Below are 25,811 nucleotides of genomic sequence, written 5' to 3'. Positions count from 1 at the left end.
AGGTAAAATATACCAAGATTTTGTACTACAAAATGCCTCTAGCATCTCAAAGAGGGCAAATTTCTCAAAATCAGTCATTTCTACCTCACATCTTATTATGACAGATTAACATAATACATGTATATTGTTATTTTAATCTTATATAGCCTTATATAGGGATGATACCAATTAATATATTCGAAATATGCAGATCGTATAATGATAGACTGATAACATATAAAAACACATTGACATCATATATTGTTCAGTTGAATTCACTTAAGGAATCTTCCACATACTATATTCATGAGTGTAGATTGTATAAAGAAAAGTTGGTTCAGTATATTGCTATTTAGGCATAACAACGTTCAGTTTTATCATTATTAGACAGTCAAGGTTTTCCATACTTACGCATTTTAAGTGAGTATATGGATAAGCTAAAGTCAAGCAACTTATCAAGTTTATAGTCCGCATTTATCTTAATGCGTAAATATTTGAACCAAGTGATAACAACGAAATCCGTACTAACAGGTGGTCAGCACGACACATCCGTATTGCTGAGGTCATGTACGCTTGTGTTTAAGTTAATTAATTGAGATCTAGATCGAGCAATGAATTATTTCCCTCTCTTCAACAAGCGTAATGTTGTGAATCGAGTACATCGCCGGTCATGTATCTTTTTTTCAGTAAATCCAATATGCAGAGATCGGCAGCCAGACTAATGCCTACGTCACATTACAAGCGGGGACCGGCCGATATAGAGGGATTGGTGGGACACCGTTGATAATTTGAGATCGGAGAGAAACATTTCAATCATGTCCGGGAAGAAGTAGGCGGTCATTCTCCCTCTGTGGTCAGTTAGGTATTCGGACGGTTTCCGAAGGGTACTCGCCCGGCCACCCGGTGAAAACCCTTGGCGTCTTTTGTCTGGACACCGGTCGATATTCTAAAGGTACCCGGCAGACTACCGTACAATAAATGTCCAGTTGCCTTCCGTTATCTGGCCTGTTTGCAACAATCGTACGGTGACGGTGAAGTATACGTGCGATATCTGGTCGGCTGTCGGACGGTATTTGTATGGCATGCTATCCCATTTTCCGGCCGTTATTCACACCCCCACTTTTGTTGGCAATTTTTCTTGCCTTCTTCTCCTCTGATTTCTCCCCATCCCTCTTTTACTTTCTGTTTTGGAAGGTATATTACACTCTGAAATCAAAGTTTTCCATAAAATATTGTATATGAAACTCGAAAACTTTTTTAAACCTCCATGGACGTGTGTGAAAACTGAGAGAATATATAGAGGATATTTGTTTAGTTCAGTGTAAGATCGGAATATATTTCACCGAGTGAGCACCAAAAGGTATATTTCACGAGTGGCGCAGCCACGAGTGAAATATGAACTTTTGGTGTTCACAAGGTGAAATATATTTCGATCTTACACTAAACTAAACAAATTTTCTTTTTATTATATGCAAAAAAACCTTTTAAAAAGACATTAAACCTAATACTGAATGAAAAGTGCGCCAAAAAATAATACAACGTGACGTCATTTACGACGTCACGTCATTTAGTTTGTTCCCAGTACTATGCACGCTGGTATTTCACTGAAATAAAGTAAGGGTTTAAATTCAAAACAGTGAAATTATCAGTTTTATATCACTGATATATTTCTATAAACCACAGAAAAGCATGTAATATTGTGTGTAATTGAGTTTCTAAATACTCGCCATCAGTTGCCCGTATAGGCGAGTCCTCCAAAAGAGTATTAGATCTAGTCGTTCTAGATGTTGGAGATCAGCGCAAGATACAGATAGCAAGGTGACAAATTTCAGAAAAATGTGGAAAACAAGATCAATTAGGAAGGCGGCGTTCAATGAACGCAACCCCGACACTATCTAGCAACACAGGATGACCAACGTCAAAGAGCCAAGCAGGACCACAAACAATCTTCTCCTTTTTTACCTATCCAAGTGTTTAAGCACTCATACAGGGGACCTCGCTTAAATGTCTCGTCTGAAAGATTACTAGTAATTTAAGTTGGTCATCCCGGAAATCGAACCCACAATGTACAGATTACAAGGCTAGCGATTTAACCGATTCAGCTCTGCACGCTGGGTAATGAAGAATGATTGTGTTATTTATGATTTATCCTTAGGACGTTGGCTTTAAGCCAACTTGAATATACATACCAGAGTACAGTTCAGCCACCGCATCGTTCCTGGACAGTCTGTCAAGCAGTTAAACAGTAATAATCTCTTTCACTTTCGCAAGGTACTGATAACATCTGTACAACGAAAATGAACCTCCACCGTCGTCCGAGAATTGAACACGGGTCAAAGGCTTTACCTGCCTTAAGGTCTGTTTAATAACCCCAACGCTATCCTTTCGGAAATTTTAGGATCATACATGCGACGTACTGCGTCCATCCAGGTCAGTTACCTGCCGAGACGCCTTCGGTGACCGCTCAGATACTGCTCGGAAAACTGGAGGAATATTTGGCGTCCGGGAAGTAAAAATTCTAACCGGTATGTAACCGATAACAAAAGATGTCCGGCCGGGTATCGGATGGTATTTTACCGTGTCTGTTACGTTGCGCTGGCGATGTACCGGATGCCGGAAGAAAATAACTCTGCATCAAAATTCTCCGATTACCCGTACGGTGCCCCACCGGTCACTTGACACCGGAGGGTCACCGGCCGGAGACCTTTAACAAAATTGGCAATTTCAGCCCGTTCAGACATCTGTAATCCATCCAAAGTCAAGAATAGACACTGAAATGAATGACGGTTTGGATGAAATATTAGTTTAAAATAATATAAGTTTCCAAGAAAATTAACACACCTTACATACAATTTATTCATTTCGTATAAAGAAGTACAAAACAATCCATTGCAGCATGCCATTTACTTGCTCAAAGCCCAGGGGGGTCGTTAAGAATAAACCCAATGCCATTATTTAATGGTTGCACATTTAAAAGTTCAATCACACTAAATATGAAATAATAATACTTTTATACATACAAGTGTATTATCATGTTACAATTAACGTAAGTAATAAAAATGATATGAATAAAAATTATCATAATAAAAATACCACTATATAAATGTCTTTTTGTTATTATGTGTTCTTTCTTTTTAAAGTTTATATTTCTATATAATTCCTACCAAAATGAAGTTACGTCAAAGATTATAACGGATATTGACTGTTAAGTACCAATATTTATTATCATCATGTGCTTACTTTTTTACTAAGAATCTCAACATACTTGATACGTTAATAATCACTTGAAATCATAGATAATCATCCCAAGTTTTAACTGCCATTAAAGACGTTAATGCACGGCCAAGTGTATCAAAGATTGTAATACATGGCAGAAGAGTGCCGAAAGGTGATAATCAACCCTGACTAAATAATGCCCATTATGTCCATTCATTTTGAAGGCCGATTATCACCTTCCGGCTCTCTTCTGCCCTGTATTAACCTCTTATTATTGCAAGTTTTCTTCCTTTTAATGTATACCAATGAGCGCAGTTTTTATGCTGAAATATATATTAAAAAGGGCCAATAACTGACAAATTATATAACTACTTAATACGAATGTGTAGTAGAGTTGCCATTGAAAGTATCTAAAGTTAATTGTCACTCCTGGAAGTGTCTGGTTATTTCGAGACTTTCAAATATCGTTGAAATTCAATTAAAGATTTTTTACCATTATTTTTGGGAAATGTCTCAAATATCATCGAAACTCAATTAAAGAATCTTTTAAATAATTCTACACATGATTTGACTATTCTCGCATTTTATTGCACTACCTGATTTGGAATGTGTCTCATCGTCATCACTCTCATTTTTATTTTCAAGATTTTTGGTGATTTCGTCTTTTTCTGGGTTATTCGCTGTTTTATTCATATTAGATTTTGTCTCCTCCCGTGATAGGCTTTTAAGATCGTTACTGTCTCTAAGGAAGTTGTGAAATAATTCTTCTCCAAATATTATGTTCACATTCTTCTTTCCCCTAAGGCTTTCAAACAGCTTGACATTTTTGTAACTTACGTCGATAACATTTTCTAGCTTTTTGTAACGTCCAGAGTCACCTAATTTAAGTTTTGAAGACAAATGTGGACTGTTGTCGTGAACAATGATTACTAGGACTTTCTCAAATATACTTTCTGAAACATACAAAAATAAATGAATAATTACAAAAAAAACACCCAAAACAAGGCACCATGTTTGGAAACTTTGCACTTTAAAGTGATTTCTAAACTGTTTACTTGGACTTGGCTGGGTTGAATGCGATTTATTTTGGTTTTATTGGCGACGGAATGCTTCGTTTTGTCGTTATTATGAACAATTAATGCCATGGCGTGTTAATTAATTTTATTTTGATTCCTAAAAACAAGAAAATAAATGTGTTATTATATTTGTATTTAAACAAAATGTGCATTGTGATATTGATTTTTATTGTCATACTTAAAGACAAATTTCTTTGTGGTCTATATTGGTTGGAATGCACTGGAATTTTCATTTTTTGTTTAGATTTTTTTTTCTGATCTTCACTATTTATTCATTTGGGGGGGATTATGCATTATTCATTGTTTTGTTTTAAAACAGTAACAAATAAAAGCGTAAGACTAGCTGCTGGAAAAGTGCTGGTATATTGTTATATCATACATGATTTTATTATTTGATTATAAATGAAAAATTGAGTAATATTGATACAACAATTTGCATATTAGCATTTTCAGTATTTCACCGTCAAAATATAATTTATATAATTTTCACTGCAGTGCAACATATTTCCGTATCTTCACCTGTGTTTCAAACCACTCAATCACAATTAATCCCATATTAATAGAGAAATGTTTAATATCCCTGTATACTACTATTCTTTTAAAATTAAGTAATATTGAATAATACAAATAACATACATGTATTATGTTTTCCTTATGTTCACCGTAAAAATGTTTATATCATTTTCACTGCAGTGCAACATATTGTCCATATTTTCACTTGTGTTTCATATCACTAAATGACAACTAATCCCATATTTAAAGAGAAATGTTTAATTTCCCTTTATTTTACTGCCCTCTTCATATTATATTATAATTATTATATCATATCATATTATATTATATTGTATTATAGGTGGTTGAATCCCCTAAGAAACAGACAGTTGTCAAGTAAACAAATATCTGTCATCAAGTTTTAATTTAACAAACTAGGCAGAATCCTCTGATATTCGTAGAAAATATGACAACACAAAATAAATATGAAAACGTGTTTTTTTATTGTGTCGCCTTGAAAAAGGCGACATATAGGGGTTACTTTTGTCGGCGGTGTCGGCGTCGTTGTCGTCGTCGGCGGCGTCGTTGTCGGCGTCGTAGTCGTTGTCGGCGTCCCCTAAAGCTTTTCCGGAGCATAAGTCAGTCATTATCAGTTGGATTGACTTCAAACTTGATATGCATGCTTCTTATAATGACCCGAAGTGCAGTGCACAAGAACGGGTACTCTGCACTTCTTATTTTTTGAGTTATTGCTCTTTGATAATTTTCGTACTTTATTTTTGTCCAGGCCATTTCTCATAAATTACAAAAGCTTTAGACTTGAAACTTAATAGGATGATAGATCTTATAGATAAGAAGTGCAGTGCACAGAGACTGCTTCTCTGCATTTCTTATTTTTTGAGTTTTTGCCCTTTGTTGATTTTCAAATTTCATTTTGTCGTGGCCATTTCTCTTAAACTATATTGTTCACAAGGCGACACATCCGACTCGCGGAGTTCTAGTTGTTGATTATGTTTTTTATTTGTATGAATAATGTTAGTGATAGAACTTTTTTGTGGAGGTATGTGCATGAACGAATCAGATCTTCAAGTCAAACAGAAACAAGTTAGAAAAATTGTCGGGCCCAGATCTTGATTTTTTCCCAGTGTTGTTGACGGTTCAAGTTCTTCATTCCGTTTACATTGTCTAATAGTTTATCTAAAAGTTTAGCCCTAGATATATTTATATTGATACATGACAAATTATTTGGCTTAGGCTTTTATAGTTTTCAATATTAAAACTGTTGTCTGATCTACTTTTAAACTATGTCATTTTAGGAATATCTTCGGGCTATATCTTCTAATTCTAAAATTTTGTTTGCAAGTGACTACAGTTCATTCAGTTGTTCCCATGCGTTCATTTACTTACCTCTCATAGAAATATAATGCCGTGTAGCAAGGCAGCCGGAATATATAATGACCAAGATCATGCCAAATAAACCTTGAAATACCCTTTATTTTAATACTATACATAAAATATTCAAAATATTTTTGTTAACTTAAAACTGGTAGGATATCAAAATGCAACAGACGTCGCTGTACACATTGTTTAAAAACAGTTGAATCTTAAATTCATTTACAAGTACCAGCAACACATCTTGTTATGACATAAGGTATTATATGACATGTAAATCATCTGATGTAATAAACTCCATTATATGTAAAAATATCCAAAACAGTGCTGGGCAAACTAGTCAACAATGTTCCGAACATATGAATAGTCATAGTCTTTATATAAAGCATTATCCTGAAACCACTGCAATGTTTTTGAACATTTAAATACCAATGGACTTGGCTTGCCCGGCTATAGACTACAGGTACATAATTATGTAAAAGGAAATCAAATAAAAAAAAGAAAATATATAGATTTCTATGCCTATCAGTGTCATTTCTAGTTGGACGCCGCCATTTTCGATGTTATTCAAAAATAAAAGGTTGGGTATTCTGATAACGGAACAATCGCAACTTTTAGGCTTAATAATAATCATCGAGGTGTTCCGAGTGAAAACGGAAGCGGTGCATCAAATACTGAATTACACCTTTAAAACGGAATTTGTAAAATAAAAATAACCAATTTTTTCTGAATTTGCCGTACATAGGAATTGACTACTTTCAAATTATTTGTCAATTACTCAAAGTGATTTTAGCTCGACTATTCGCAGAATATTCGAGCTAATGTAGTCACTTATTTGTCCGCGTCGGCGTCCCTGTGGTTAAGTTTTTGCGTGTAAACTGGTATCTCCATAACAACTGAAGGGAATGAATTGAAACTTCACACACTTGTTCTCTGTGATTATCTAACATGATTGGCACAAGTCGCATAACTCTGATTTGCTTTTTTGCATAATTAGGCCCCTTTTTCGACTTAGAAATTCTTGGTTAAGTTTTTGCGTGTAAGTGGTTTTTTCCATAACTACTGACGGGAATGGATTGAAACTTCATACAATTGTTCTCTGTGATTTTCTAAGATTGTGGGCACAAGTCCCATAACTCTAATTTGCTGTTTTGCATAATTATGCCCCAAATTTTCGACTTGGAAATTATTGGTTAATTTTTGCGTGTAAGCTGGTATCTCCATGATTACTAAAGGGAAATGGATTAAAACTTAACACACTTGTTCTCTGTGATTATCTTAGATGGTTTGCACAAGTTCCATAACTCTGATTGCTTTTATGCATAATTAGGCCCCTTTTTCGACTTAGAAATTCTTGGTTAATCTTTGCGTGTCAGCAAGTATTTCCATAACTACTGATGGGAATGGAATGAAATTTTACACACTTGTTCTCTGTGATTATCTAACATGATCGGCACAAGTCCCATACCTCTGATTTTTTTTCATAATTATGCACCCTTTTCGACGTAGAAATTCTAGGTAAAGTTTTTGCTTGTAAGCTGGTATCTCCATAACTACTGAAGGGTTTGTGCCCCTTTTTTTTTGGAACAATTTTATGCATTTATAACAATAAAGCAGTGATAAGCTCGACAAAACATCTTAAAAACAAGCCTTTGTACCTTTTTCGGACAATGTTATGTATTCATATAGGTAAGCATTATTATACTTAATGAAACACACTTGTGACAACTTTTCGAATGGTCGAGCGTTACTGTCCTCCGACAGTCCTTGTTGTATATATCTTAGTCAGTTTTACTTGTGTTTTTACTAAACGTTATACATAAAGTATTAAGATTTTAGCAGGGTATTATTTCTATATTTTCTATAATGCGCGCTAACATTTGTGCATGATCACTATTGGACTATAGGTGATACGCGTTCAATGATGACATAAGCCATCCACAAAGTTTTGCTACTGTTCCAGTAAATTGGACTTCATATTCAAGTACAATAAATTTTAATGATATTCGTCTTCATTTATTATTATTACTAACAACAGATAAAAGAAAACAAACTTGGATGGATTGATACATTCGCGAATAAAAAAATTCAGCAAAATTATCAATTGAATCTTGCTATTTTTATTTAAAAAAAAACAACAAGGAGTCAAGTTAAGTATCAATAGGTCACAGTGTACTGAAGTAATTGAGACGAAGCAGAAATTTTTTTTGTAAGCAAGTGACCTTGATTTTGCTCCTAGATATCTAAGTAGCCATCCCAAGCTGCATCGTAATATAAGCTACCAACACAGCAAGTTTTGGTGTCAATAGATCTCAGCAAATTGAAGAATCTATATGGAAACTGAATTTTTATTTTTGGCAAAGTTGACCTTGATTTTGTGCACAGACACCTAGGGAGCATTTCCGTGTTTTGTCTTAATATAAGCCGCACACATACTAAATTTGGTGTCAGAAAGTCGAATGAAACTTAAGTTATAATGCAGACTTAATTTCTTTCTTAAGCAAAAGTGACATTGATCACAGACAGACATTTGATAGCAAACCCGAGTTCATCTTGATTTAAGCTACCCACACATCAAACTTACTGTGTATAGTTCACAGATAATTCAAGGAAATTGAATTTCTATTTTCAGCAACAGAGACTTTGACCTTAATCATAGTCAAGTGGGTAGTTATCCCAGGAGTGCTTTGATAAACGTTACCTATAAATCAAGTTTGGTGTCAACAGGTAAAAGCAAACTAAAGTTATTGAGCGGGAACTTATTCAAAATTGAAGCAAAACTGACCTTGACCTTTATCACAGAATATAATATGATAAACAAGATCGACAAGGAAAGGCGGCATTCAATGAACGCAGCCCCCACCCGACCCAGCGGCAAGGAGCCCAGGAGGACCCCAAAGAAAAACAGGACAGGGCACAAGGCAGAGCACGGGCAGGCAAACCACTTCTTCAGAATACATATTTAGTAACTGATAAGGAACTAAACGAAAACAAATAAATGATTTAATATAAGGCCCATAATGTCAAAAGGCACAAGGGAAGGGGACATGAGACACGGGGAAGGGGGGGGGATAAAATAAATAAAAACTAGGGACAAAGGGAAGATACTTACCGTAGGCGAGAAACAACAAGAGACACGAGCAAAAGTGTCACTAAAACAGTATAAAACAACATAGACATACATCTGAGGAACACAGAGGGGCGCCGCCTTGGAACGGTCAGCAGCATAATAATGACTACTTGGGAGTTTAAACCGGTTAATGGTGCACCAAACCTCGCTCTTAGCCCCACCATGTTCCTATAAACGAGACAGTGTAAATAAAATGAATCCCCGCCAAGTGAAATTCTAACAGTTGTTATGGTTACAAAAGGTTAAATAAGTAAAACACCAAAATGATCATGTAAAAACATATAAAAGTAAACCCAATGACCATAACAAAAGTACTCGATGTCTTAAAGGAAGACAGAGCAACAAGAAAATCACCTACAAGGGCCCGACGAAGCAAGACAGAAGACAAACATTAAGGCAATTCAGTCCCAAAGGGCTTTAAGAACTGTCCATCATATAGTCTCCCACTTGGTCCGTCAGATGTAATCAAAAGAGGAAAGCGTAGTGTCCAACTGTAAATGGGTTGAACACTAAGCATGTGGTAAGTCTTAAAATAGTAGGGTCATAACCCCTTTTAATAAAACGTTTAATAATTTTAGTAAACACAACAGAAAAATTACAATGACCCAAGATCTTACGAAGTTTGTAAACAACATCACCGTAAAAATCAGGCTGGCCAATCCCTTGTCGCAGAAGTGTTTTTAGATCACTATTGAATTTTGAAATTAAATCAAAGATACGATTGTAAAATTTTGTAAAATATTTACGTAATTTATAATAGCGGTAGCCCTGTTTTAGAAGCTTACCGGTAATGAAAATATTTCGCTCGTTAAAATCCTTTACGTTGCTACAAGCTCTAGCAAATCTAATTAACTGAGATATATAAACCCCGTAAGATGTTGCGTGCGGTACGTCTCCATCCAAATGAGGATAATTTTACTTAAATCAAAGTAATCTCTTTTATCATAAATTTTCGTGTGAATCGAATTGTTTTTGATAGTGATATGAAGATCCAAAAATGATGTAGTTAAATTTCAAGAATTCGTTTTATTAATTTGTAGCTCCGTAGGATAAATATTAGACACCATTTGATCAAAAAAAGAATTATCTAAATTAAAAATGTCATCAAGATATTTGGAAGTGTTATTAAATACTGATATAACATCTTGTTGTGTATTTTCAGAGAGACTCAACATAAAATCTCTTTCATAGCAATACAAAAACAAATCGGCGACCAGGGGTGCACAATTAGTACCCATAGGAATTCCTATGATTTGTTTGAATAGGGTATTACCAAACCTGACATAAATATTGTCTAAAAGAAAAGAGAGTGCTCTACAAACTTCGTCACAGGTCCACATAGTATATTGTTTAACAATACAGTTTGTAAAGAAGGCTTTTTGAGAGTTACATGCAAGAAATGTAACTTTTTTCCCGTGCAAAGGGTTTTCTGAATAAGGGAAATAAGTTTATCATTAATTAAAATATGTGGCAGTGTAGTATAAAGGGTAGCAAAATCATATGTACTGACAGTTGAAGATTGATAGTTCTTTATTTTCAATTTATCAAAAATTTCACCAAAATTCTTAATTTACCAAATTAGATGTTTGCCGTGTTTTCTTACACTTTATCACAGTATCTTGTTATATGTGTTTTAATGGCAGTCAAAGAAAACGTAAATAAATAGAGAGTTAACTTATTGTGATAGATGTAGGATTAGCAATGAATCTGGCTTTGTAAGGTTTTTTATGTAATTTAGGAATCCAATACATAATGGAAGTTTTAGTTCTTTTTCATCGATTCGGACTTTTAGACTGGAAATATTAGTGACATGATTGTTAACAAATGTATTTTTCAGAAGCAGTAGTTTTAGAATACGCATTAGTGCTATTAAGTTCTTTTATGTAAAACGTTAATGTAATGGATGCGTCATACAATTATGATATTATTAGCCGCCTTGTCCGCTGGTACCAAAAAAATTTTGAGTGAAAAGCTAGAATATCCTTTTTCAGATGTCTTTAAAGTAAGTCTCGGTTTTAGGTGGAAGAAGATGTTCATTTTCACTATAAAAATTAATACGTGAATCAATAATTTTGAAAATGTTACGTTTCCAAGTAGCTAGAGCATTACTATCAGCATTTTCACGTCGGCACCATTTACTTGAAAAATCCTCAATTGTTTCAGCAATCTGACAACGACAAGCATTAAAATCAATTTCTGAGGGAATTCTGTATTTAGGTCCTTTTAAGAATAAATTACGATATCTTTTGTCTGCAATAATATCAAAATTGATAAGTGATAATATGGCCAAAATCTGAATTACAGAAATTAGAAGTATTGCAGTCTCAAGTAGTTGGAGTATTAGACTGAATGTCTAAGTCAGAGACCACTTTGTTGTAATTAATATGGTATTTCTAACAGGTTTCTTATATTTATAGCAAATAATAGGTATCTCAGAGTTTTTGAAGTATAAAGGAACTGAATCAGTGACACGTTTATCACGAAATATACTGGGTAAATCGATGAAGTCGATACCTTTATTAAGGAAAGTAACTTTTAGGAAATGCCTGTCGTGGTCAGAAGTGTTGTCGATATGAGATCTTAAGACGTGCTGAGTATAACTTTGAATAAGATAAGCTGCTGTGTATAAAGGATCTGTTTGAATAACTATATTATCTGCCTCCGCGTCTAAGATTTTCAGAGATGATAATGAAAGAGAAGTAAGACGTGATAACATTGCATGTTTACCAGAATTTTTTAAGATATTATTTAAGTCGGTGACAGACAGGGTAATTTTAGATTTACGTTTGATGTTGCCATTTTTACGTATTCCGTGAGATCGGGATTTACGTTTACGAATATTCAGAATAGAAAATATATCAATGTTAGGATCTTTAGAGATGTTACCTTGTTGAAAAATATTGTCATTTAGGCCAAGTGGGAAAGGCGTTTGTAAGTTTTTAGTCTGGATAGCTATTTCAAACTGCCGGTTGATATAAGTTATCGATACACAAAGTTTAGCGTAAATAGAATATGATAGACAATATCAACAATGAATGGCGGCGTTCAAGGCCTTAGAAAAAGTTTTTGAGCGGAGACTGAATTTCTATTTTGGGCAATATTGACTTTAGCATTGATCTTGACACCTGTATAGTAATATCGAGTGGCGTCTTGATATAAGCCACACATAAACACACACACGCACACACACACACACACGCGCACACACATGCACGCACGCACGTACTCACATCAAGTGTGGTGTCAATAGGGCTGAGCAAACTAAAGTAATTATAAGGAAACTGAATTTCTATTTTTCTATAATATAAACTACCCATATACAAAGCTTGGAGTCACTAAGTTATTAAGTTGAAACTTAATTTTATTTTGTAGCAACAGTGACCTAGACCATAGTCACAAACATCTGGGTAGCAATTCCAAGCTGTCCCTTGATATTTATACACCATACAAGTTTGGTGTCAATAGGCCTAAGGAAACTGAAGATATTGAGCGGAAACTGATTTCCTATTCTAGCAACAGTAACATTGACCTTGATTACAGACACCTGTATAGCAACCACAGCCTTCCTTTTAATCAAAGCTACAAATACACCAAGTTAAGCGTCAACAGGGCCTAAGCAAACTCAAGTAATTGAGCGGAAACTGAACTTACATTTTTAGCAACAGTGACTTTGACCTTAATCACATACACTTGAGTAGCAATCCTTTGCTGCCTCTTGATATAAGATACCTATACACCAAGCTATGTGTCAATAGGCCAAAGCAATCTCAAGTAATTGAGGAGAAACTGAATCACTTTTTTTAGCAACAGTGATCTTGACCTAGATCACAGAAATGTGGGTAGCATATCCAAGCTGCTGTATGTAATAAGCTACCAACACACCCAAGTTTGGCGCAAATAGGCCAAAGCAAACTCAAGTTTTTGAGCGAAAACCAAAGTTGACGAACGACCTCCCCCCTCTTCCGACTTAGCATCACAATAATCGGGTTTCGTTGAAAAGCTGGATAAAAATCAAAATTCATTTTGTTCATTGTAAATAGCGCGTATGTGTAGATGATAAAGATTTTAAGTGCTGATATTTTAATATGCTCAGCCTACTAAATAGCGGTGCTTCAAAAGTTTATTTTCTCTTATTGACTTAGCTCACACTCAATCTACATGTTCATGTTCACTCCTATATAACAAACAAAACAGAACAGAAGCTTTAAATCGGTCAAATTTATAAATAATGTCGGTATAATATCAAAGACCAACCATCGTACATAAAGGGGAAGAATATATCGTATCGGTTGTTACTTAAAATTTAGATTTGACAAAATTCTTCATAAAAATTACTATTGACACTTTGCATGGTTTATAATTATGTTGGCTAGAATAACGTTGCTTCTTGATAAACGAATCTTATCTTATTTTTTTATTTAAACATTTCTTGAATTTAACTGTATCAGTAAAAAATCTTTTCAAATGGTACATTTCTCAAATGTGAAAGACTGACGTATTCGTAAACAATATTTGTTTTTGTGTTTCGCATGGTAAAAAGTCGTGTTTAAGTGACCAGCCTATTTGCAGTTTAACAACACGGATTTTTTGAATAACATTCTTCGGACCAAACGGGAACCTAAATGCTAACAAAAGAGAATGAAATGTTTGAATTTTCTTCTTCAGAATGCTTCGTCGGACTCCTGTAGGTGATTTGCTTGCTATCCAGCCTTCTTTAAGGCATGAAGTACTTAAGCTTTGGTATTTCCTTTATGTGTTCTTTTCATATACATCTACTTCTTTCTGCGATTGACTTATATTTTACGTTTCGTAACCATAACAATTATAAGAATTTCGCTTGGCGAATACTCATTATACACGGTCTGTTGCTATGAAAAAATATAGTTATTTCTAGCGAATGTGCAATCTGCGTATGGCTACAAATCATTGCCCTGTGTAGTAGAAGTTCATAGACAGTTTTAAGTGAGTTGAGGATAAAAAGTAAACGATTATATTACATAGCATTTAGAACGATAAAAAAGATGCATTTGTAGCTTTGTGGCCATAAATAAAAAGATATTTTAAAAAGATAAAAAGAAATTGCAATAAAAAGATAAGGAAAATATTTGTTTAAAATTCTTTTTGCGGCCAAGTCGGACATATAATTGTTGCAAAAATGTGCAAATATATTTACTATAAACAAAAATGGTCTATTTTATTCTTTTTGAAATAGCATATAAAAGCTAAAAAGATTATATAACATCAAAGTTAATAACCATTCTGGAAAAAGGCCAGACCATGTAATAATGCATGTATTTAGTATTAAGTTAGTCTAAAAATCTGGAAACAAAGTGATCCCTCGGACGCAATTTTCACAACAAAATTACAAGAGAATTGCAGACTCGGTTTGATTGAGTCTGTACATGAGGGTTAATGAATAAGTGCAACATCCCTCACGCCCCCTAGCACCGGCTTGAGTGGTACTCAATTCCCAACACTTAATAGTGTTGGCATCAATGATCCCGAAGGATCAGAAAAATATAACAACACTGAAGTGAAGTACGGGGCAACTTTTTATGCCCCCTCAAAGTGGGAGCATATAGCGTTGCACTTGTCCGTCTGTCCGTACGTCCGTCCGTACGTCTGTCCGTACGTCCCAAAATCTTGTGAACGCAACTGCTCTTAAACCGGATAGCCTTAATGTGTAGATGGTAGTAAAGGAAGAAATTTTCGCTGCGACCAAATTTAACAGAATCATGGCCCTTAGTTGATTTTTTCACTATATACTATGTAGCAATTTTGTGAACGCAACTCCTCTTAAACCGGATGGCAGATTTTGCTTAAACTTCCAGGGATGAACAACCTTAATGTGTGGATGGTAGTAAATGAAGGAATTTTTGCTGAGACAAAAATTAAAAGAATTATGGTCCTTTGTTGATTTTTTCACTATATTCTATGTAGAAATTTTGTGAACGCAACTCCTCTTAAACCGGATGGCAGATTTTACTTAAACTTCCAGGGATGAACAACCTTAATGTGTAGATGGTAGTAAAGGAAGGAATTTTTGCTGCGACCAAATTTAACAGAATTATGGCCCTTTGTTGATTTTTTTCACTATATACTATGTAGAAATGTTGTGAACGCAACTCCTCTTAAACCGGAAGGACCAGAAAAATATAACAACACTGAAGTGAAGTACGGGGCAACTTTTTACAGCTGCCACACGGTACTTGGCACCTGCTGTTGTGAAGTATAAAATTCTGGAAACAAAGTGATCCCTCGGAACTTATTCTTTTTCCGATTGGACATGGATGCCAAGATTTTGCTTAAACTTCCAGGGGTGAACAACCTTAATGCGGAGAAGGATTTTTTGCTGCGACCAAATTTAACAGAATTATGGCCCTTTGTTGATTTTTAGTTTTCAACTTGTGGCACATGTAGTCTAAAAATATTTGATCTAGAGTCATAAGATTGACAACAGTGGCGTGTTGGGGCATCCGTGTCCTATGGACCCATTTCTAGTTACAGCTGCCACACGGCACTTGACACCTGCTGTTGTGAAGTATAAAAATCTGGAAACAAAGTGATCCCTCGGAAGCATTAATCACAACAAAATTACAAGAGAATTGCAGACTCGGTTTGATTGAGTCTGTACATGAGGGATAATGAATACGTGCAACATCCCTCACGCCCCCTAGCACCGGCTTGAGCGGTACTTAATTCTCAACACTTAATAGTGCTGGCATCAATGATCCCGAAGGACCAGACAAAATATAACAACAGTGAAGTGAAGTACGGGGCAACTTTTTACAGCTGCCACACAGCACTTAACACCTGTTGTTGTGAAGTATAAAAATTTGGAACCAAGTGATCCCTCGGAACTTATTGTTTTTCCGATTGGAATTGGATGCCAAACGTTACATATACAAAGTTCTTTTACAAAATCTTGAAAAGTTAAGAAAATTTCCATGATCGGTATTGAAATAACACTTTTTTATCCAGTTTATCATAGCACAGGCAGAGGAATTTCGTATGCGCTTTTGGAATTAGTCAGTGAAGCATAAAATCTTTAAACATACAAATCACGATTTTACGTATTTACCTCTGTAAGTCATAATTTCCGGGTGACATAACTTGACATGACGTTTAACATAGAAAGAGAATATTAGAATCAATACACATCTAATTTAATTTAGGAGTTTAGGTCTTTAATAATGACACTCGCAAAAATTCGTACACGGTTAGCGAGTACTATAAAGGAAAATATATCAAACGACACATTTCAAGACACTAAAGATGGTTCCCCATTGCCTCTAGTTTTTATTTCTTTGATTACCCCCCCCCCTTCCCCCGGTCTCCTGTCCCCTTCCCCTTTGTGGGCATATTATTCTTTTCTTTAAATTCCTAATCAGTTACAAATTATTTATCATTCAATGATTAAACTGTCCGTGCTCTGTCTTTGCCCTGTCCTGTTTTGGTTTGGGGTCCGCCTGGGCTCCTTGCCGCTGGTTGTTGTTGCTGGGTCATATGGGGGTTGCGTTCATTTAACGCCGCCTTTCCTTGTTGATCTTGTTTACCATATTAGATAAAATCTTCTTTTTTTTTTCGTTATTGCTTTTTGCCTTGCGCACGCATGCGCAAAATTTTATTTCCGTTTCTATTGAACTATTGTAGAGCGAAAAGGTATATTCAAAATATGCTTCGTCTTGCAAAGATATACACAAAAGTAAGAATAAAATAAAAATCTTCGAAGTTGTTCGTGTTTAAAATGATTGTGTCATTCTTATTTTTATAAATGTTTTACCATTATTCAATACACAGCAAATATTTCTTTATAATGCACGACAAAATTGATTATTTAAATAGACTTTTTTGACAATGACATTTCCAAAGTAACGGATGTTGCATTTTGCGCATGCGCATTCTGTGTAAGCCAAAAATCAATAGTGAAAGACTACATATTATCCCTACTCTACAATTTCGTAAACAATTTGGTGAACTCATAAATCATAAGTATAGAATAGGTTTTGTATAAAGAAATGATAAAAGTGTACAACACTAATTTGCTGATTGCATTTCTAAAGCACTGAACTTCTAAATAAGTGGTCGTGAATACTAAATTTGTGGGCAATATTCTCTTTCTATTCTCATACTTAAAGGCTTTAATAGACGTGATTTGAAGATATGTCACCATGGAAACAGTAGTTGTGGGATGAATTAATATGGTAAAACGTAAATTTATATATTTTTAATATCTACAACAGATATGCAAAGCTATGCAGGACTAATAATCCACGATCAAAAAGCGCATACTAACTATGTTTAGATATCATTAGAAGATTTATGCATCAGTTATTTGAATTGAAACAGCAGTGTGTTAAAAATAAAATTTTATTACCGCTGTACATTTATGGAACTTTTGCATATACCAGTCTCATCAATGTTTATCAACTGCGTGAAGTGACAAATAGTGTGACGTGCAAGTAAACGGTGTGTTTCGAGAAACCGGATAAAAATTTTGTTATTTCACTAGTAAACTACTTATCTAGAAAATGTTCTGTTTGGTAGCACGTTCAAATCAGATAAAGGATAAAATCAGGTAAGCTGAATACTAAAAACCCAATATCACGTGCTCCGTTCTTTTTCAGAATGATAATTAACCTCGAATTCATATGTTATTATATGAACTTTCAACAACAACTAAGTTGAACTCTTGAATTCTTGTAAATAGATACGTTTAATACTTTCTTACATCTAAGGGGCTTGATCGCAAGGAAGTATTCTTAAAGATCATCTTTTCCCTGACTTTAAATCTCGGCCACAAATCTATAAAGGCATCTTTTGCTTTTTTGTTAAATGCTATTTTTTTATATTTTTCTATTCTTACATTAAACTTACTTAGAATTGTCTATGATTTTCTATTACATTTCAATGCAGGGCGATGCCCTTCTTACCTATGCAGATAGCGCATGAGCGATAAAATACTACTTCCGGTCGATTTGTTCATAGCAATGGACTGGGTCGTAAAAAGGTCTATAAAAAAGAAAGTACATACCTTCAACATTTTCTAAGTAAGAATCGAGCATATGTTCCAGGCGACATGTCGTTATCCTGCATATGATTATGATGCTTGCTTGTTTCTCTGTGACTAAAGCAATGTTGTCGATTCTTTTAATTGTATATTGTTGAAACGTTTTTTGAATTTTTTCGGTTAGTGTTTTATGGATGTCAGTGGAGAAGTTATCGTCTATTTTATCTAACCAGTATAGGGTAGTCTGTTAAATGAAATATGCGATCGTATAGTTGTAAAAATCTACTGAAACATATATTTTTTGTAACAATGAATATATCATTTTTTTCAAATATGAAACGACGTTTGGTAGAATGTGTAATTACTCAAAATCAGCATTATAATATGTAAAAACTAATAAAACATGGTGAATTAACATATAGGAAATTATCCCTTATATATGGGCATAAACAACTCTCGGTGGTGAGCGAGTCTCACACCGACAGGGTTTATGTATCTTAAAACGTTACATTTGATGGCCGATGTGGGGGTTGCCGTACCCACAAATTTCCCAGGCCACGTCAAAGGACGGAGGGAAAAGTAATGTAAAGACGTTGACAGAACGTCATAATACTGATAATGAACATAATAATATGCAAAAACTAAAGTTGGTGAATTAAATTTAAAATAAGGGAATGTTTCCCATATATAAGGCTATAAACCACTCTCGGTGGTGACCTAGTTTTCTGCGACAGGGTTTGTGTGCCTTAAAACGTAATCACCCGTTTTTCAAAAATAAGTATAATCAAAATGTATCTATTTCATAATTGTTCCTTTCTTAAAAACTAATTAAATAAACAAGCTCATCGTTTGTTCTCAATGTAAAGGGCACTTCGCTTTTTATTATGTGTACATGTATTGATTGCTTTTCTCTAAATCCAAGCGTGATGAAATCTATCATACTTACAAAAATATTTATTAACAAACATTTACCTTTTCACAAGGATTACTTAATCTAGTGCCCATTTTACCTGCAATGCATATAATAAACAGTTACTTGAAATCGTAAATATTGAATTGATAAATTTTCTTTACTATTCGCACAAATTGATTTAACCAATTGTCGAAGTCATATTTGTTAATTGATCAGTAATGTGTTTTCAGAAAGCTTAAACGGACGTCTTCTTTGCTTCAAAAATATTTGCTTTGGTAAAATATTTCATTTGCTGCTCGAGATTGCCATGTTCGATGTGTTAATCGAATACAAATTATAATGGCCAAATAATAATTACGCATTTAAAATAGTGACAGAACGAAAGGAAATGATGACCATTTGATATGTGAAGAATACTCTTAAATCAGGAACTGATTTTGATAGTCACCTGGCAAATTGCTGATTCAACAATACATAGTTTCATTGAGCTTATTATAATGTTGTAAAGAAAATAAGTAAAAGTTCCATTTTTTTTTTGTCAATTCAACCATTAATTTTGTCAATTCAACATGTTGTCAAAGTCTGTCCTAACAAATCTGAAAATTTCGTTTTTTATTTATTAAGGTCAAGGTAAAACTCAAAGGTCCAATGTTAAAACATTTGTTAAATTATTTATCGTAGATTTTTCTTTCACAACTGATTTCAAAGTGCAGCAACTTCTTAATGGATTGAGATAGAGTCAAAGGCTTTTCAGTGTTGGTTACGCGTACTTTAAGGTCGACCTGAGGCCAATTTTAGCCTCTTAAAGTCTAAAATTTTCTTGGAGATGAGGGGGTCGTCAAACCCCCAAACAGAAGGGGGCACACCCTCCACCCCCCCCCCTAGATGTATCTATTTGATTAGACACATCTAGACAAAATAAAAGGGATCACTACCACCATTTTGTCAAGACGGGTTACTTTGCGCTGCCGATTTTCTTGTAACACTGTTCCATTTTCTCACCCTACCGTCGCTAAGGTATAGAAATTAATAAACAACCATATATTTAATGATCACTTACGATGTTATAAACAATATATTACTCTTCTTTTTTCAGCAATGTTCGGGCGCTTAAAAGTACTCGTGAAAACATGAAAAAACACACACACACAAAATTAAACATACATTAGAAATCGCACAAAAATATTGTATATTCATGCAAATCTGGCAAGAAAAATTAAAGCTTGGAACAGTTTCAATATATGTTTGACATTGCTTTGACTTTTTCCAATGTGTCTATTTCACTAACCCCTCCGCAAATGACAGGCATCCGTGCCCAAAAAATGTGTATGAAAATCATTTCTATATATAATCACGGGTACAAGATTGAGCTAAAAAAAACGTATGCCCATACACTTTAAATTCATATAATTATACATAGTTTGGGCCTAACTTATCGTTTTACACTATAAATATGTCCATATAGATATATTGCATCCTTCGCCCGCAGATCACAGACGACAATACGACAGTGCGATGGCGACAATGCGATAACGAGATAGTACGATTACGACAGAGCGATAGTGTTATCGCACTGTCGCCATCGCACTGTCGCATTGTCGCCATCGCACTGTCGCATTGTCGTCATCGCACTATCGCATTGTCGTACTGCCGTCATCGCATTATCGCACTGTCGCCATCGCACTGTCGTCATCGCGTTATCGCATTGTCGACTATCGCCTTCTGGTGGACGGTTCTAAACTGCTGGCGAATAAGCTGACGATATAGAATATGGGATAATTTTACTTTTGTCAATATATTTTTCTTCTTGTTTTTTCTTTTCCTTTTTATTACTTTTTTGTTTGTTTCTTTTCTGTATACTAATAATGTTTAAATGAAATCATAAATTAATAAGACGAATCCTTTTATATATAAATACTGAAAGAGTTATACATAGACGGAAAATGTAATAAATTGTGTAAAACTTAGGATGATTGTCCATATTGGGTAGAAGACTCCTATTGATTTTGGGGTCACAAGATCATAGGTCAAGGTCACTATTACTTTAAAACTGAAAACAGTTTCCAGAACACAACCTAATTTCTATTTGGCCCATAGTGTTCAAACTTAGGATTATTGTCCATATTGGATAGAAGACACCTATTGATTTTGGGGTCACAAGGTCAAAGTTCAAGGTCGCTATTACCTCAAAACTGAAAACAGTTTCTAGAGTATAACTTAAGTTCCATTTGGCCCACAATATTCAAACTTTATTGGAGGATTGCACTTTGAATGAGGTAATACTTTATTTAATGTATGTAATGTCTTACAAATGCTATTTATCAGATACATCGGGGTGCAATAGAGGGGGTACCCTCTTCTGCACGGGGATTTGAATGGTGACTGCCGCCCCACTCAACTCTAAGAAAAATTTGGACTTGTGAGAGGCTCAAAATGGCATCAGGTCGATCTTAAGGTAACGTGTAACCAACGCTGAAATCCCTTCACTCTATCCCGACCCATCGGGAATTTGCAGCTTTGATGGAAAAATTAACACAACATAGTGATTTTGAAATGTCCCCTCATTGTCATGGTAACAGGAAATTAAGATACAAATGCTATGGCTCAGTAAACATTTGTGCAAGTTTGATCAGTATTAAAGCATTTTTTTCTAGTTTCATAGTTGATTGATTGATTGGGTTTTACGTCGCACCGACACAGTATAAGTCATATGGCGACGTTCCAGCTTTACTGGTGGAGGAAGACCTCAGGTGCCCTTCCGTGCATTATTTTAGGCACAAACGGGTACTTGCGTAGAACCACCGACATTATACTTTCATAGCAATTTGAACTTGTGTAACAGGGGGGTTTTCAATGAAAACAGCCATTTTTCACAAAATGCTTATGCGGGAATGGGTTAACTGGTCAGCAGATTCTAATATACATGTGTACCTAAAGCACCGTACGTTAAGTCTGCTGACCATATAGTATAAGAAGAAAATATGGCATAAACCATAAACCAATTTTTGCTAACATTTCAAAATAAATTAAAACTTCACTGCAAATATCATTGTCCTCTGTTCATAAGCAGTTTCTCAAGCTAAAATCACTTTGGCTATATATAAAACAAGTGGACACAGAAATCTAGTATATATTTTATATTTCTTTTTTTTTATTTAATCATATTTATTTACTATCTTTAAGAAATATATAAGCGCTATGTTCACCAAGCACCAAAAATGGCTCGATCTTAGATATTGATAAAAAATCTAAAGAAGCGTCAATTTGATAGGTAGTTGGTAGTTGGATATTCAAATAACCTACTACCTAATAGCTGGTAGTTGATTACAAAATGTATTCTTAATTCGCCACTACCTACCGGCAGGTAGTTGGTAATTCGAATTTTGCATGTTTCCCTAAAAAAAAAACCCAAAAAAACAAAAAAAACAACAACACCAAAAAAAATAAATAAATAAACAGTAAGAATTTTTCCGGATTAAATATAATGGATAGATGTGTTTTTCAACATTGAAACACATTGTCTCACTATGTCCACCAGCGGAATCAGTTGGCTATAGTACAATATACTGATCAGTTAAAGTTATAGTAGGATCTGCTGTTAAGTTAATCTTATAGTGAAAATTGTTGACCACTTATGTTAGATATATAGAAAAAAATATGTGTTGACGTAAATTTCTAATTACATGTATCTTTATTTACAATGTAAGTAATATAATATAATATAATAGTCTTTTTCATCGTACTATCTCGTTATCGCATTGTCGCCATCGCACTGTCGCATTGTCGTCATCGCACTGTCGCATTGTCGTCATCGCACTGTCGTATTGTCGTCATCGCACTGTCGCACAAACGCATTGTCGCCCTCTGTATTTTAACGTATAACCACGATAATTCATAATTCATACATCTTACAAAACATTAAAACCACTGATGACGATCTATGAATATAATTTGTTTGTCTTTTTTATACAAATAATAAACAATCATTTTAATATTTTTTTTGCATCTTTTAAATGTCAACATAAGATCATGTTCATCTGAAATATTTCTATTAAATTGTATATTAAAGTTTCACACAATTTATTACATTTTCCGTCTATGTATAACTCTTTCAGTATTTATATATAAAAGGATTCTTATTATTAATTCATAATTTTATTTAAACATTATTAGTATACAGAAAAGAAACAAACAAAAAAAAATAAATAGGAAAAGAAAAAAACAAGAAGAAAAAATTTATTGACAAAAGTAAAATTATCCATATTCTATACCGTCAGCTTATTCGCCAGCAGTTTAGAACCGTCCACCAGAAGGCGATAGTCGACAAAGCAATAACGCGATGACGACAGTGCTACAGTGCGATGGCGACAATGCGACAGTGCGATGGCGACAGTGCGATAACACTATCGCTCTGTCGTCATCGTACTATCTCGTTATCGCATTGTCGCCATCGCACTGTCGCATTGTCGTCATCGCACTGTCGCATTGTCGTCATCGCACTGTCGTATTGTCGTCATCGCACTGTCGCACAAACGCATTGTCGCCCTCTGTATTTTAACGTATAACCACGATGGCCCTAACGGTATTCCGTAGTTAAATTATATTTAAAGTGGACGCTATGTACAGTTTGAATTATAATAAATGCTTGATTAAAAATAGAATAGTTTAAAATAGATCTAGACTACGGTGGCACAAAGGTGACATGTGTGTGTTTTTAATTTCGTGAGGACGAGATACTATGTCGTGGCCACGATTTACTAAGTCGTGGGCACGAGATAGTTAAGTCGTGGAAACAAGATACTATGTCGTGGCCACGAGGAACTTTGTCGTGGCCACGAGATAATAAAGTCGTGGGAACGAGATACTATATGACTTTTCCTAAATTACTAAACATGTGCTATAGTACAAGGATACCCCTGATTCACATGCCTGTAAAAACGCCATTTATACACGTAATTGATTGATCAATGACTTTACTTTAAGTGTCATTGTGACTCTGATTTTTGACCCATTGACCTTAAAATTTTTAGGTGTCATTTACATCCCGATAGGCTATCTACTGTCCATGGACAATGTCTCTTCCAGATACTATGTCGTGGCCACGAGGAACTTTGTCGTGGCCACGAGATAATAAAGTCGTGGGAACGAGATACTATATGACTTTTCCTAAATTACTAAACATGTGCTATAGTACAAGGATACCCCTGATTCACATGCCTGTAAAAACGCCATTTATACACGTAATTGATTGATCAATGACTTTACTTTAAGTGTCATTGTGACTCTGATTTTTGACCCATTGACCTTAAAATTTTTAGGTGTCATTTACATCCCGATAGGCTATCTACTGTCCATGGACAATGTCTCTTCCAAATGAAATAAACCAGGACTTATTCCTTCTCAAGTTATCGTATAAACAAAGTTAACAGGCCTTTGTACGTACAAACTGCCAATTCTATTACAGAATTAGAATTGTCACCACAAAGGGCTATAATTAAGTCAAAATTAAATTCTGAATTATAGACCTTGGAAGATGACTTTCTGGTATATATATATATATATATATATATTGTAATCTAATTTGTTAATTATCTAGTGCGCATGACTTAGTAACTCGTGGCCACGACATAATAACTCGTAGCCACGACATAGTATCTCGTGGCCCAGACTTAATTATCTCGTGGCCACGACTTTGTAACTCGTGGCCACGACATATTATCTCGTTCCCCCGACATAGTATTTCGTGCCCACGACTTTATAACCTCGTGGTCACGATTAAGTAGCTCGTGGCCACGACATAGTATCTCGTGTGCACGAGATAAATAAAAACACACATATGTCACCTTTGTGTTACCGAACTAGAGACATTGTTTTGAGAAGTGTTTAATTATTGTCAGGCTAAATTACCGGGCAAAGCACACTCAAACAAGAATCCATAATAAGTTGTAATTGACGATATTTAAGCCTAATTGTTAGTAAAGTCAATGGCCTTGAAATGTACGGGAGCATATGAAAATTTTGAATGATGGAGCAACCCAACAGAAAAAAACATAGCATGCCATTGCAATTTTATGCCATTTTATGCCACATCATTATAAATACATACACTCCTGGTCAAATATTATCAATAACATTTTTCTGTATTTCCAGGCAGATGCATGTATTCCAATGTAAAAATAAACTAAAATCTTTTCCGTGCAAAATATTTTTAAAATATACTTATACAATCAAAACCAATTTACACATCAAAGTTATATAATACATATCAATACAAATTCACAGTATGCACACGAGTAGTAACGCGAACCATTTTTCAAAAGTGCGTGTAATAAAACGGCTTTTGTCGTTTTATGGACACATGGACTGAACTAATTAAAATCTAAACAATGAAACAAATGGATGCAATACTTTATGATATCATTTTGGACGCATAATTATAATTGTTAGCAAAAGTGAATAAATGTTTAAGTTACAACGTTTAAATAAACTAAAATAATCTCACTTACTGTTCCAGTTTTTTCAGCCTTAAGTATTCAAACTCCATGTAAAGTTAAATAACCGTTTATGATCATATATAAGTTGTCATGTGTCACTGGTAAGAAA

General features: G+C 34.6%; 1 protein-coding gene across 1 annotated transcript; it reads right to left on the bottom strand.

The window, feature by feature from the left end:
- Positions 1 to 1,252: 1,252 nt before the first annotated feature.
- LOC132714696 (uncharacterized) lies at positions 1,253 to 25,811 on the bottom strand. Its single transcript, XM_060697610.1, has 4 exons — positions 25,715 to 25,811; positions 19,268 to 19,305; positions 18,320 to 18,539; positions 1,253 to 4,148 (listed from the first exon to the last, which is right to left on the bottom strand). The coding sequence occupies exons 2-4, from the start codon at positions 19,298 to 19,300 to the stop codon at positions 3,742 to 3,744; spliced, it is 660 nt and encodes a 219-aa protein (XP_060553593.1). The 5' UTR covers positions 19,301 to 19,305; positions 25,715 to 25,811; the 3' UTR covers positions 1,253 to 3,741.

Source organism: Ruditapes philippinarum, unplaced genomic scaffold, assembly GCF_026571515.1.
Source record: "Ruditapes philippinarum isolate M1 unplaced genomic scaffold, ASM2657151v2 ctg2229_1_1_1_1, whole genome shotgun sequence".
Taxonomy (NCBI): Eukaryota; Metazoa; Mollusca; class Bivalvia; order Venerida; family Veneridae; genus Ruditapes; species Ruditapes philippinarum.
This window is presented reverse-complemented; position numbering and strand designations above follow the sequence as displayed.